This window comes from Diachasma alloeum, unplaced genomic scaffold (genome assembly GCF_001412515.2).
Source record: "Diachasma alloeum isolate Michigan unplaced genomic scaffold, Dall2.0 Dall_scaffold_00278, whole genome shotgun sequence".
NCBI lineage: Eukaryota > Metazoa > Arthropoda > Insecta > Hymenoptera > Braconidae > Diachasma > Diachasma alloeum.
The window spans coordinates 545,380-558,832 of record NW_021680417.1 but is presented as its reverse complement, the minus strand read 5'-3'; the positions used below and the strand labels follow the sequence as shown (position 1 = coordinate 558,832).

The 13,453-nt window shown below is 44.9% G+C and overlaps 2 protein-coding genes across 2 annotated transcripts; one reads left to right on the top strand and one right to left on the bottom strand.

Annotated features, from left to right (window-relative positions):
* Positions 1-2,855: 2,855 nt before the first annotated feature.
* On the bottom strand, positions 2,856-4,196 carry LOC107038155. Its single transcript, XM_015257071.1, has one exon. The coding sequence runs from the start codon at positions 4,194-4,196 to the stop codon at positions 2,856-2,858; it is 1,341 nt and encodes a 446-aa protein (XP_015112557.1).
* Positions 4,197-12,038: 7,842 nt separating this feature from the next.
* LOC107038153 lies at positions 12,039-12,811 on the top strand. Its single transcript, XM_015257070.1, has 2 exons — positions 12,039-12,346; positions 12,391-12,811. Exons 1-2 carry the CDS (start codon positions 12,039-12,041, stop codon positions 12,809-12,811), a joined length of 729 nt encoding a protein of 242 aa, XP_015112556.1.
* The last annotated feature ends 642 nt before the right edge of the window (positions 12,812-13,453 follow it).

Below are 13,453 nucleotides of genomic sequence, written 5' to 3'. Positions count from 1 at the left end.
GCGGGCATGCGAAGAACACATGCTCCGCATCATCATCCACTTCTGGGCAGGTTGGACATTTCGAGGAATCTTCATGCTTGAATTTATGAAGATACGCTCTAAAGCATCCGTGCCCAGAAAGCATCTGCGTCAGGTAGTAGTTCACCTCCCCGTGTCCGCGATTTAGCCAGACATCCACTTTAGGGATCAGGCGATGAGTCCATCTCCCCTCGGTGGAGTTGTTCCACTTCAGCTGCCATCGCCTTAGGCTGTTTCGCCTTTCTTCAGACGTCAACTCCTCGGGACTCAGCACTTCGGATCTTCTACGCTCATACAGAGCTTTCCGCTCCTCAGCCAAAATCTCGATCGGCAACATTCCTGCGATGACACACACTGCGTCCTCAGAAACCGTCCGATATGCACTTGCGACTCTAAGGGCACTGAGTCGATAGACTGGTGCGATCTTACGTCGTGCTTCCTGTAGTTGTAGGACTGTTCCCCAGATGGGGATGGCATATGTGAGCACGGAAGTAATCACTGAGGACAGTAGTGCTCGTCTCCTCTGCTTGGGTCCCCCGATGTTTGGCATGAGGCGTGATAAGGTGGATCTCACACCAGATACCTTAGTCCCCACGTGCTCAGCTTGCTGCTTGAAATTCAGTTGTGCATCGATCATCACTCCCGGGTATCGGATGAATGGCTAGGAGGTGATTTCACAAGACCCGACTTGCAGTGTGATCGTCTCGATCTTCTTCCTGCTGGTGGTCAATACGGCTTCCGTCTTCTGTTCCGCTAGGCTCAGTCCAACAGAATNGTGATCGTCTCGATCTTCTTCCTGCTGGTGATCAATACGGCTTCCGTCTTCTGTTCCGCTAGGCTCAGTCCAACAGAATCCATCCAGCAGCGGATCGTCTCGAACGTTATGCTGAAAACACGCTTCATGTCCTCCAAGTGTTTCCTGATGATGACCACAGCCACAAGCTTAGTCCGCGAGGGCAGTTTCAGCTTCAGGAGCCCGTCGTACATGATGTTCCACAGGAGGGGACCCAGGACTGAACCTTGGGGTACTCCTCCTGTCACTTTGTACTTCTTAGGCCCAGTCTCGGTATCATACATGAGGACCCTTTTGCTGAAATAGCTACTGACCATCCTCCGCAAGTAGCCCGGCACGTCCAGTTTGGCAAGAGCCTCCATGATGCAGTCCCACCTAGCTGAATTGAAGGCGTTCTTGATGTCCAGAGTCACCACCAAGCAATACTCCTTAGTGCCATTCAACCATCGTTCCCCTTCAATCGCTTTCCTAGCGGTTTCGACGACAAGGTTGATGGCATCAAGTGTGGACCGGCTTTTCCGAAAACCATATTGATTCCCAGCAAGCGCGGGTTCCACGGCAGCTTCTATCCTCTGGTGGATGATACGCTCGAGAATCTTGCCAGCAGTATCGAGCATGCAGAGGGGACGGTAAGATGAAGGTTCGTCCGGTGGTTTATTCCCCTTTGGGAGCAGTACCAACCTCTGCTGCTTCCACATAGCAACAAAGATGCCCTCTCTGAGGCACTCGTTGTAAACATCCAGGAACTGCTCTGACATCGTGTTAATGGCCAGCTTCAACGCGATGTTCGGGATTCCGTCCAGCCCTGGAGCTTTGGAGTTTCCCAGTCTTTTGCAGGCCTCCATCAGCTCTTCCCTGGTGATCTCCGGGACAATTTCTCCTTCCCATGGTTCAGAGTTGCGGCGAAATTCCGGTTGACTTGGGAACAGCGTCTCCACAGTTCTGTTCAGGAGCACCGGACACGATGGTGATGGCATTGATTGACTCTTGACTCGTGCCATCACCACCCTGTAGGGCCTCCCCCATGGGTCGGTCTCCACCTCGCTAAGGAGCTCGCTCCAGCATTGCCTCTTGCTATGCTTGATGGCTTTGCTGAGCTTTCGCCGTGCCTTCTTGTACTTCATCTCCAACTCCATGAAGTTGGGACTTTTCCTACCACGCTGAGATGACCTCCTGGCTGCGTTGCACTCCTTCCGTAGCACAGCGATGGTCTCATTCTACCAGTACACTGGTGGATGTCGATTTGTGGTCCGCTTTCCCGTCATTGTGGCGTCGCAGGCTTTACTCACCTTCCTCCTGATGCTCTGCGCCTTCAAAGTCGCATCTGTGTCAGCGATTGGATGGTCATCTAATGCTACCGCAAATGAGCTTGGGTCGAAAGTGCTCACTCTCCAGCCAACGCTGTTGGTCTTCTTGGCTGTTGATGCGACCTTCTGGTTGGAACATATCTCCCAAAGTATGGCTCGGTGGTCACTAGCCGTATATATATCAGCTATGCTCCATGAGTAGTTTCTCTTAGCCAGAGCACCACTCACGAAGTTAAGATTCACAATTGAGCTCGCCTCTCCCCGCATGAAGGTTGGTTCATCTCCTCTGTTCAGCAAGATCACGTCCAAAGCGGACATGGCTTCCAGAACAGCTTTACCCTTAGCGTTTATCACCTTACTACCCCAGTCAACTGCCCAGGCATTGAAGTCACCAGCTATCACCACGGGAAAGTGTTGCTTGGCATCCACAGTCAGCCTGTCCAGGAAGTCTGTGAACTCATCGATGCTGAGACTCGGTGGGGCATAACAGCTGTAGACGTGAATTCCATCGATCTTCGCCTTCACGTAGCCGTTCCTGCTTCCGGTGTCTTGAAAAGGCCTGTTCCCACAAGCCCAGATTACTGCCCCGCCATTGGCATCAGTAACCCAGGATTGGGTGCCGAGGTGTCGGTACGGCTCCGAAATCATAGCCAGATCAATCTTCAGCCCTCGCACCGTTTGCATAAGCAGATCATATGCGGCCTCACAGTGATTGAGGTTGAGCTGTAGTATCCGCATTACCGTTTACTCTTCATCTTCTGGAGTGCCTCCCTGAATACAGGGCATTTGCCGCTACCAGCAATATGAGCACAGTTCTTCGTTTGGTCTTTCTCAGCACATAGTGAGCAACGAGCTTCCTTCTCACAGGTGGCGGTCTTGTGTCCGACTTCTCCACACTTTGTGCAGAGTTTTGCCTGGTCCACTTCACTCTTGCACTTGATGGCGAGATGACCATAGTGCCAGCACTTGAAGCACTTGACCAATCTCTCCACCCTTCGGATCCGGCAGTTTACCCATCCTATGCGAATCTTGCCCCGTTCGCCTAGGACTTTCTTCGCGACCGCTGCAGCCACCGTCACGGATGCAGTCTGGGTTCTTCCGTAGGCCTTGCGCAAAGACCTGATCGCGTCGGGGGGGATTTGACAATCCACCCCAGCTGCGAGTTTCAGGGCTTCAAGCACCTCTTCCTTCGTCGTCAGCTCGTCGAGATCTTTGATCTCGAGATCCTCCTGTGGCCCTTTACTGAGGACATCAGCCTCGTTTCCAAGGAGCTCGGCTATCGCCTTGTGTAAGCTATCAGATTCGTTCTCCTTATCCTTCGAAAGGATGATCAGTATATCTCCCGTGGTCGTTCTGCGAACTTTGTCAACGCACTCACGAGTCTGCTCGGAAGATATCTGCCCCTTCACTCGTTTGAGCACCTCCGAATACTGCTGCTTGTCCTTCATGCGTACAATCAGAGCATTTGGCCTCGTCACCGGTACCCTTTGCTTCTTTTTCTTCTCCTCGTTCTTATTAGGCTTTTCTGACCGTTGCAGCTGCCTCTCCTTTCTGGTCTTGACCTTCTCCCAGTTCGACGACGCTGCAGGTGCGTCCTTCTCCTTGCTCTGGACCTGAGCAACCTTCGTCTCATCTTTCTTCTTCTTCTTGGGGTCCTTGGTGTCCGTCGGTGGTGATTCTCGCGACTTCCTCTTCATCCTGGAAACCTTGCTGTTGTCAGAAAAAGCTGAGTTCTTCTCCTCAAACTCTGAGTCCATCGAGGTCACAGTGTATTCAGACAGCGTCCGCGTTCGCCCTAAAAGTAATGATGCTGGTGTGACCAACATTTGCCTTGTCTGCCCTGCATGTCCGCCTAATTGTCTCAACCGTTTAACTGAGGTGCTGATGGAGCTCTCCAACTCTCGGGCCTGAGCGTTGATGCTCCTCTTCTCCGTCATGTAGTTCATCAAATCAGCAATAAGCTGTTCATGCCTGTCCCACATTTTCTCCTTCTTTCTGGCTGCGTCAGTTGGCTCCAATTTCTGAGTCAAGTTGCCCTGCTCCACCTCTTCAATTTTTTTGTTTGTATTTGCTTCCATCTTGTTCCCACGAGTACCTAGGGAAATAACGGACTACCTCAGTAGAGCCCCGGTTACTGAGGCTGAGCCACTTAATACACCTGGAGTTGGACCCGATGCCCCAGGGCCACCGTTTGCGACGCCAATTACCCCTGGTGCCTTCCAGAAATCAGCACGGTGAACACTTTAATATTGGGGGGTATGAACTGCTTCTTAGTTCGGGAAAATCCCTTAAGCCCCTCCACCGTCGTCAAGGTCCTACAGTTCCTAGGAGGGGTATGTGTTTGTGTGTGTGTGTGTGTCGGAATGCGTTTGCGCGTGTGTCGGGCGTATGGGTGTCATGAAAGTTGTAATATTGAATGGAACGAATAAATTGTGCATTTTTTCCAATTAATCACGTGGTGTTTTTATTCTGGAAAGTGTTTGTCGATTCATTGCAAATGTCGGGAAAATGAATTCGAAGATTCAATTGCCCCCCCCCCCTCACGAGCGTCGAACGCAAAGTTAGTGTTTGCTTTGAAATGTGCTCATCAATTGGTTAATAAATTGATTACCCCGCGAATTAATCAACCCCCTTACCCACCCACCCCGTGGGGTGGAATGATTCCGTCGTGAATAGTTTCCACTGAAGTCCAATAATATGTTAAGTAATTAATCAATTAATTAGCCCGCGAATTAATTAACCCTTTCTGATGATAATGTGAGTGTAGAATGCAAGAGAAAGATGTGTCAGGCTATCAAATCTCGTTCTGCCGTAACAAAATGTAGAGAGTAAAGGAAAAACGGAATGAAAGATCTAGATGTGATTCGTGAGTTGAGTATAGATTCATTAGTTAATGAGAATACAATTAGATTTTTTGAAATTTAAAAAATAGATCATAGTTTTCTCGATGAGGGTCCAACCGCATGGGAGACACGAGACGATTTTTCTACAGCCTTGAAAATCGTCAAATCTCTTCATGTAACAAATGATATCGCTGAAAGGAGTGCAGCTCTCGTAAGTGAATATAATGATTTGCTTACAAGAGATGAAACGAGTAAACAAAATCTAATGTTAGTTGTACAAAAGTTCCGAGAATCATCATCGGGTTGTGATAAGGAGCATTTGGAATTTTCATTGACAAAATATTTTAATGATAGATCCCCGGAAACTTCAGGTGATACGCATTGAAATTTAGTCTTAGCACTGATTATTATGTATTGATTTCACGTTATATTTATCATAAAATTGTCAAATAAATGATAAAACTTCTAAGCATTGAGCCACACCTAATTTTCATTACTAGTGTGTAAAGTAACTTTTTATGCACGACTGCCGGCGTAAATTCGTGACTTCAAGCACTCGTTGATGAATAATATTGTTCGATACTGCTAAAATATGTTTTCTTGAAAAAAAAAAAAACTTCAAAAAAACACTTCACGCACTAGTATCGAAAAGTAGTACGTCTTTGCACTTCCCATTTCCTTCGATGTTTTAGCATGAGAATTATTGTCCTTCCTCAATCGCGATTCAATAATTTGATTCTCACTTGAATTGAAATTTAATATTGAATTCCAAATGAGCAATTCCAGAAATTTGAGTACCTTCACTTTCAATTGAGATATTTTTTTCAATCGAGCTGTGTTGGAATTGTCATTGAATGCAGAAAATCAAGATGAAAATTTAGTATTAAAATTACGACTGAATAGAAAAATTTAACATTAGAATTAAAAAGGTAGACTACGATATACTGAGGGTAATAAAACGTTTGGTCCCTTTTGAAGAGAGGTCTAGCCAGTTAGCTGACCCTCTCCGTTTCAGGTATATGGCCTTCATGATGAGGCCGGATAATTCGTACACTTGTCACTCTTCAGAAATGGACGAATTTTCTTTTGCATTTTTGTTCCATTCAGAATAAGACAAGATAAATACCAATGTCTAAGATGACGAAAAGATAATTGAAAAATCATTTGATGAGGTTCGAAATGAATTCGTTAATGGTAGAACGCTACCAGACGTTCCTCAAAATCCGTCATTTAAACAAAAATCCTACTTGTTAATTCAGTGAAAAATGAGTTCAAAATCGTGATAGGTTATCTATTCTGTTCTTCAAGCCTCTGGAAATAGCATTTAAAAGATATTAGTCTGAATGTAAGTATTTACTCACTCAAATGTCGAATTTTTGTTTCATCCTCTTGATTATAGGGATAACCGCATAAGAATTTTGAAAATCTTATGCTGCCTGCAATAGTGTCCTGAAAAATCTGAAAAAAATCTAATTGTTTCTTTATCTATTGAAAATTAAAAAATTGCGATCATGCAGGGCGGGCTCATGGATATTTAACGCACTTGAATAGATTTATCTATCTATACGTCCCTTGAATCAGTTAATTACGTCGTGTAAATGGAAAAATGGTCCAACTGTAAACACACTGTAAAAACTCCGATCTTACGAGCGGTCTGAAACTAAGACTTAAAACAGGAAGTCCGATAAACGGTCTTAAAATCAGACCAATTTCCGATCTTAACATAAGATCTTACGGAACTTAACCCGTCACTAGGCGCGCTAAGAACGATTCCCTCACAAAAATTTTCACTTCATAAGAAATATACACTAAATGTAAAAGTATTTGGCTAATTTTTTTTTATATGCCTCAAGTCACTCTTCTAGTTCACTCCTGTGGTGCTAAAAGTTGTCTATCGATCAGGGTTGAGTAGAAAAAAAAAATTTTCTTCCTCGGCCAAAATTTTCCACATGTTACGGATATGGGACTTGTGACGCTGAACCCCGGATAGCGCCACCTGTGGCGATATTTGCCTCTATCCTTACGAGAAGCCGATGAGCGATTCCCTCATCGCGCGCTTCAAGAATGCTGGTGGAACGTTGAGATCGTTCATGAGTCCTGTTTCGATCTTAAATTTTGAGATCGCAACTTTAAGATTGAAAACGGGTCTGATTAAAAAATCTCTAGGTAGATTTAAGTTCGGTAAGATGAAAGATCGGTTGACAACGTAAAATTGATGCAGCGATTAAGATCGAAAATGTAAGACCATTTTAGAGTCTTACCTGAAACTATACTAATGAATCGATAAATTAAGTCATTCATTAATTTGTCGATAGATAACTTTGCTTAAGAATTAAGTTAATGGTTTATTGAGTTAATAATTCAGTAAACAATTAATGTTTCCCTTTGTGACCTTTACATTTTTACCCCTATATTGTAACACTATCGAACGGGTGCTTCGCGCCCATCGCTAGATTAATGTATACTATTTCATTTTACTTTATTTTCGTTGTGATTCTGTCTTCATGATTAGATCTATTTAAATTCATTAGTTCCATTCTTCTTATATGTATGTGTATATTTTCCTTAATTCACAAGTTCTAACATTGAATGAAGAGTAAAAATATGAGGATCAGAAGGATCAAAATCTAAANCACACTGTAAAAACTCCGATCTTACGAGCGGTCTGAAACTAAGACTTAAAACAGGAAGTCCGATAAACGGTCTTAAAATCAGACCAATTTCCGATCTTAACATAAGATCTTACGGAACTTAACCCGTCACTAGGCGCGCTAAGAACGATTCCCTCACAAAAATTTTCACTTCATAAGAAATATACACTAAATGTAAAAGTATTTGGCTAATTTTTTTTTATATGCCTCAAGTCACTCTTCTAGTTCACTCCTGTGGTGCTAAAAGTTGTCTATCGATCAGGGTTGAGTAGAAAAAAAAAATTTTCTTCCTCGGCCAAAATTTTCCACATGTTACGGATATGGGACTTGTGACGCTGAACCCCGGATAGCGCCACCTGTGGCGATATTTGCCTCTATCCTTACGAGAAGCCGATGAGCGATTCCCTCATCGCGCGCTTCAAGAATGCTGGTGGAACGTTGAGATCGTTCATGAGTCCTGTTTCGATCTTAAATTTTGAGATCGCAACTTTAAGATTGAAAACGGGTCTGATTAAAAAATCTCTAGGTAGATTTAAGTTCGGTAAGATGAAAGATCGGTTGACAACGTAAAATTGATGCAGCGATTAAGATCGAAAATGTAAGACCATTTTAGAGTCTTACCTGAAACTATACTAATGAATCGATAAATTAAGTCATTCATTAATTTGTCGATAGATAACTTTGCTTAAGAATTAAGTTAATGGTTTATTGAGTTAATAATTCAGTAAACAATTAATGTTTCCCTTTGTGACCTTTACATTTTTACCCCTATATTGTAACACTATCGAACGGGTGCTTCGCGCCCATCGCTAGATTAATGTATACTATTTCATTTTACTTTATTTTCGTTGTGATTCTGTCTTCATGATTAGATCTATTTAAATTCATTAGTTCCATTCTTCTTATATGTATGTGTATATTTTCCTTAATTCACAAGTTCTAACATTGAATGAAGAGTAAAAATATGAGGATCAGAAGGATCAAAATCTAAAGGTCAGATTGTAAGAGCCCGAATATGAGGATCAGAAAGTGTTAGGGTTGAATCTTCCTCCTCCCTCGCGGCCCTGATAAAATTTTTTTATTCAATCAACGCATACTAACGAAGGGATCAAATATATTCTGAAACCACCGACGGTAGTGGCCGTGCGGTTAGAGTGCTAGACTCGTATGCCAATGATCCGGGTTTGCTTCCCAGCACCGGCGGTCAAAATTTATAGCGCTCTAATCTCACAGTTTCACTGCCGAGCGGTACTCCCGTCAAAAGGACGACTGTACCAGGGCAGGTTTTTTCCTCGGATGAGGTTTTCCCTCCCTTCGGCAAATGCGGTACAGGGGATTGAGGGGGGTGGGAAGGGAACAAATCGTAAAGACCCGAAAGGGTATACGAGAAGAAAAAATTTTAATTTTTATATTCTGAAACCCCCTTCCCTCTTTGGGTAAAATTTGCAACCCTCCGCCATCACACCTTCCCCTTCCACCCAAAAAACGCATAGGAACGGAGGGATGGGGGTGGCTCAGAAAGGTTCTGAAACCCCCTCCCCGTGATGGGAAAATTTCCAACACTCCGCGTCGCACCTCCCCCTTCCTCCCCTCGCAAAGTTTCAATTGCCGCGATTTTCATTGTTTATTTATTTTTTTCAATTTTTTAAATCAACGCACGGGGGTGGCTCAGTCAGATTCAGGAACCTCCTCTCCTTGTTGAATAAAATTGGCAACATTCCGTCGTCGTACCTCCCGCTTCCGCCCCTCGTGAAATGTTAATTAACGAAATTTTCATTCTTTATTCAAGAACTTTTTTAATTATGTAAGTAATCCATGCCAACGGAGGGATCGGGGGTGGCTCAGATAGATTCTGGAACCCCCTCCTCCTGTTGGGTAAAATTTGCAACGCTGCGCCATCATCTCTCTTCTTTCAACTTTCTCGTGAAATTTAAATTATCAAAGATTTTCATTTTTTATTCAAATATTTTAATTTTATTTAAATAACGCATGCGAATAGAGGGATAGGGGTGGCTCAGTGAGTTCCCTTGTTGGGTAAAATTCGCAACCCTTCCTCATCATACCTCACGCTTCCAGCCCCTGATAAATTCTCAATTTTCGAGATTTGCATTTTTTATTTAACTTATTTTTATTCAATCATCGCATGCTAACGGAAGGATGGGGGGTAGCTCAGATAGATTCTGAAACCCCCTCCCCTTGTTGAGTAAAATTTGCAACCATCGGCCATCATACCTCCCCCTTGCACCCCCTCTTAAATTATCAATTTTCGCGATTTTCATTGTTTATTCAACGATTTCTGTTAATAATTTTTCTTCAACAATTTTTTTATTCAATGCGTGGGGTTGACTCAGTCAGATTCGGGAACCTCCTCTCCTTATTGGGTAAAATTTGCAAACTTCTGTTGTCGTACCTCCCCCTTCGGCCCCCTCGCAGTCTCAATTCTCGAGATTTTCATTTTTTATCTAACAATTTTTTTTATTTAATCAACGCATACAAATGGAGAGATAGAAGGTATCTCAGATAGATTCGGAAACCCCCTCCCCTTTTTGAGTGAATTTTGAAACCGTGCGTCATTATGCCTCCCCCTGCACCCCCTCGTAAATTATCAATTTTCGTGAATTTCATTATTTATTTAACATTTTTTGTGGCGCGAGCCACAATAGATCAATTTTTTGAATTTATTTCGTAGCGTCTCGAATATTCCAAACGTCGGAATTCGAGACAAACATAATTCTGTCGTTGTCCCTCACGAAATTTCAGGACAATTCTCGAACCTTCGATAAACGAAGATATATAAACTCGTACGCTCCCCGGCGGAGGAGGTCAATCTACTTTTGAGTACGCATGGAAACACTTGCCTTTAAATATACAGTTCTTGTCAACACCGAGTTATTATTTTTGATACCCGCACCAAACCGCCATAACTGGTGACACCGACGTGATTGAAGTGAATAGTTTTCTCGCATTTTCTTTGATTATTAATTATATCACGTTGACGCCGTGACTGTTCCGCGAAATTCGAGTGCATTTCGATCGTGCACTTTGTGAGTGGTTTGTGTGTCACGTACGCTCGTGTGTTGTATCGTTCGCGCGCTCCATTCGAGTTCTTTTCGTGAATATCGGTGCATTGCTGAGCACCCAAGGACGCTGTGCCGCAGTGAATATTTTTCAGACTTTCTCTAGTGTTGTTTTTCGCGAAACAAAATGCCCGATAGTGTCGAGGTGCGCGAAGCTGACAATGGAGCCCCGCTCCAACGCGTTTCGATACGATGTCCCGCCTTGAATGCCGAACGTCCAGCGATATGGTTCGCCCAGCTCGAGGGACAGTTTCATCTATCCGGGATTAACGATCAAGTAACGAGGTGTTACTATACCTCGTCTCATCTCGATCCCAAGGCCGCTGCTGAGGTACAGGATATCCTCTTGAATGTGCCTACCGAGACACCGTACACACGTCTCAAGGAGGCGCCCGGTGAACGCCTCACGCCCTCCCGAGACTGCTCGACCGAGAGGTACTGGGTGACAGGAAGCCCTCGAAATTCCTGCGTCACCTCAGGAGTCTCGACGACACGGTTCCTAACAATATTTTACGTACCAAGTGGCTCAGCCAACTGCCGATGACGACGCAGTCCATCCTGGCATCACAAACGGACATGGCTCTCGACAGGCTTGCAACACTCGCCGACAAACTGCACGAGATTGCATTGCCGGTAGCCCACATCAATGACGGCCAGGAGCCAACGTCCTCAGCCCTCGAGATACGCTTTTCTCGTCTCGAAGCCACAATCTGCGAGCTGGCATCGGCCCTAAAAGGGCAAAGCGTCGCAGGTTCTCGCTCCCGCTCTCGATCCCATTCTCGAGCAACCTCGCCAGCACCCGGCAACAACCAGTGTTGGTATCATCGAAGACACCACGACAGGGCTAGACCNCGTCGGAATTCGAGACAAACATAATTCTGTCGTTGTCCCTCACGAAATTTCAGGACAATTCTCGAACCTTCGATAAACGAAGATATATAAACTCGTACGCTCCCCGGCGGAGGAGGTCAATCTACTTTTGAGTACGCATGGAAACACTTGCCTTTAAATATACAGTTCTTGTCAACACCGAGTTATTATTTTTGATACCCGCACCAAACCGCCATAACTGGTGACACCGACGTGATTGAAGTGAATAGTTTTCTCGCATTTTCTTTGATTATTAATTATATCACGTTGACGCCGTGACTGTTCCGCGAAATTCGAGTGCATTTCGATCGTGCACTTTGTGAGTGGTTTGTGTGTCACGTACGCTCGTGTGTTGTATCGTTCGCGCGCTCCATTCGAGTTCTTTTCGTGAATATCGGTGCATTGCTGAGCACCCAAGGACGCTGTGCCGCAGTGAATATTTTTCAGACTTTCTCTAGTGTTGTTTTTCGCGAAACAAAATGCCCGATAGTGTCGAGGTGCGCGAAGCTGACAATGGAGCCCCGCTCCAACGCGTTTCGATACGATGTCCCGCCTTGAATGCCGAACGTCCAGCGATATGGTTCGCCCAGCTCGAGGGACAGTTTCATCTATCCGGGATTAACGATCAAGTAACGAGGTGTTACTATACCTCGTCTCATCTCGATCCCAAGGCCGCTGCTGAGGTACAGGATATCCTCTTGAATGTGCCTACCGAGACACCGTACACACGTCTCAAGGAGGCGCCCGGTGAACGCCTCACGCCCTCCCGAGACTGCTCGACCGAGAGGTACTGGGTGACAGGAAGCCCTCGAAATTCCTGCGTCACCTCAGGAGTCTCGACGACACGGTTCCTAACAATATTTTACGTACCAAGTGGCTCAGCCAACTGCCGATGACGACGCAGTCCATCCTGGCATCACAAACGGACATGGCTCTCGACAGGCTTGCAACACTCGCCGACAAACTGCACGAGATTGCATTGCCGGTAGCCCACATCAATGACGGCCAGGAGCCAACGTCCTCAGCCCTCGAGATACGCTTTTCTCGTCTCGAAGCCACAATCTGCGAGCTGGCATCGGCCCTAAAAGGGCAAAGCGTCGCAGGTTCTCGCTCCCGCTCTCGATCCCATTCTCGAGCAACCTCGCCAGCACCCGGCAACAACCAGTGTTGGTATCATCGAAGACACCACGACAGGGCTAGACCTTGCAAAGCACCTTGCTCGTGGCAGGGAAACGCGCCGGCGGATCGTTAGCGGCGGTTAACGTTCTTTCTTTCAAATCCAGCCGCCTCTTCGCAACTGATCGCGCCACCAAAACACGATTATATGTTCCAAGTACTCTATTTACATCAACAACTTCAGTCAATTCAAATGCATTCGCACCAAATACTTTGGGGATTAAGTATGGACCTTCGTAAATGTGGAAAAATTTAGCAATTTTCTTATCAATGGCTTTTGATTGGTGTGGCACCTTCACTAAGACTTTATCATTCAGATTCAATTCAATCTGCGAACTACTTTTTTGAGATTTTTGTCGATATTCAATTTTTTTTATTAAATACTGTCGAGCATCCGATTGTTTTTCTGGTAAATCAGGATCTTCGATTTCTGGGCATTTTATGAATTTTTCAATTTCATCGGAAGGTCTCTTGTTAAAGTGCAATTCGCAGGGAGCATATCCCGTCGAGGTATGACATGTGACATTCAACAGATTTTCAATTGTTTTTGTATATTTTGCCCATTTGGGGTGTGCATTTGCGCAAAATACCCTAAAGAATCTCCCCAATTCCCTCATGACCCTCTCCGTGGGATTACTTTGTGGATGTCGGATCGAGCAAAAAGACACTTGAATTCCTTCTCTCTCTAATGTCTCCCTCCACAAATGTGAGGTAAACT

Excerpts from the sequence above, each read along its gene's own strand:
- LOC107038153 (XM_015257070.1), top strand. The coding sequence starts at position 12,039 with ATGCCCGATAGTGTCGAGGTGCGCGAAGCTGACAATGGAGCCCCGCTC. Across the intron at positions 12,347-12,390 it reads CGAGACTGCTCGACCGAGAG|GAGTCTCGACGACACGGTTC; the intron begins GTACTGGGTGAC and ends GCGTCACCTCAG.
- LOC107038155 (XM_015257071.1), bottom strand. The coding sequence starts at position 4,196 with ATGGAAGCAAATACAAACAAAAAAATTGAAGAGGTGGAGCAGGGCAAC.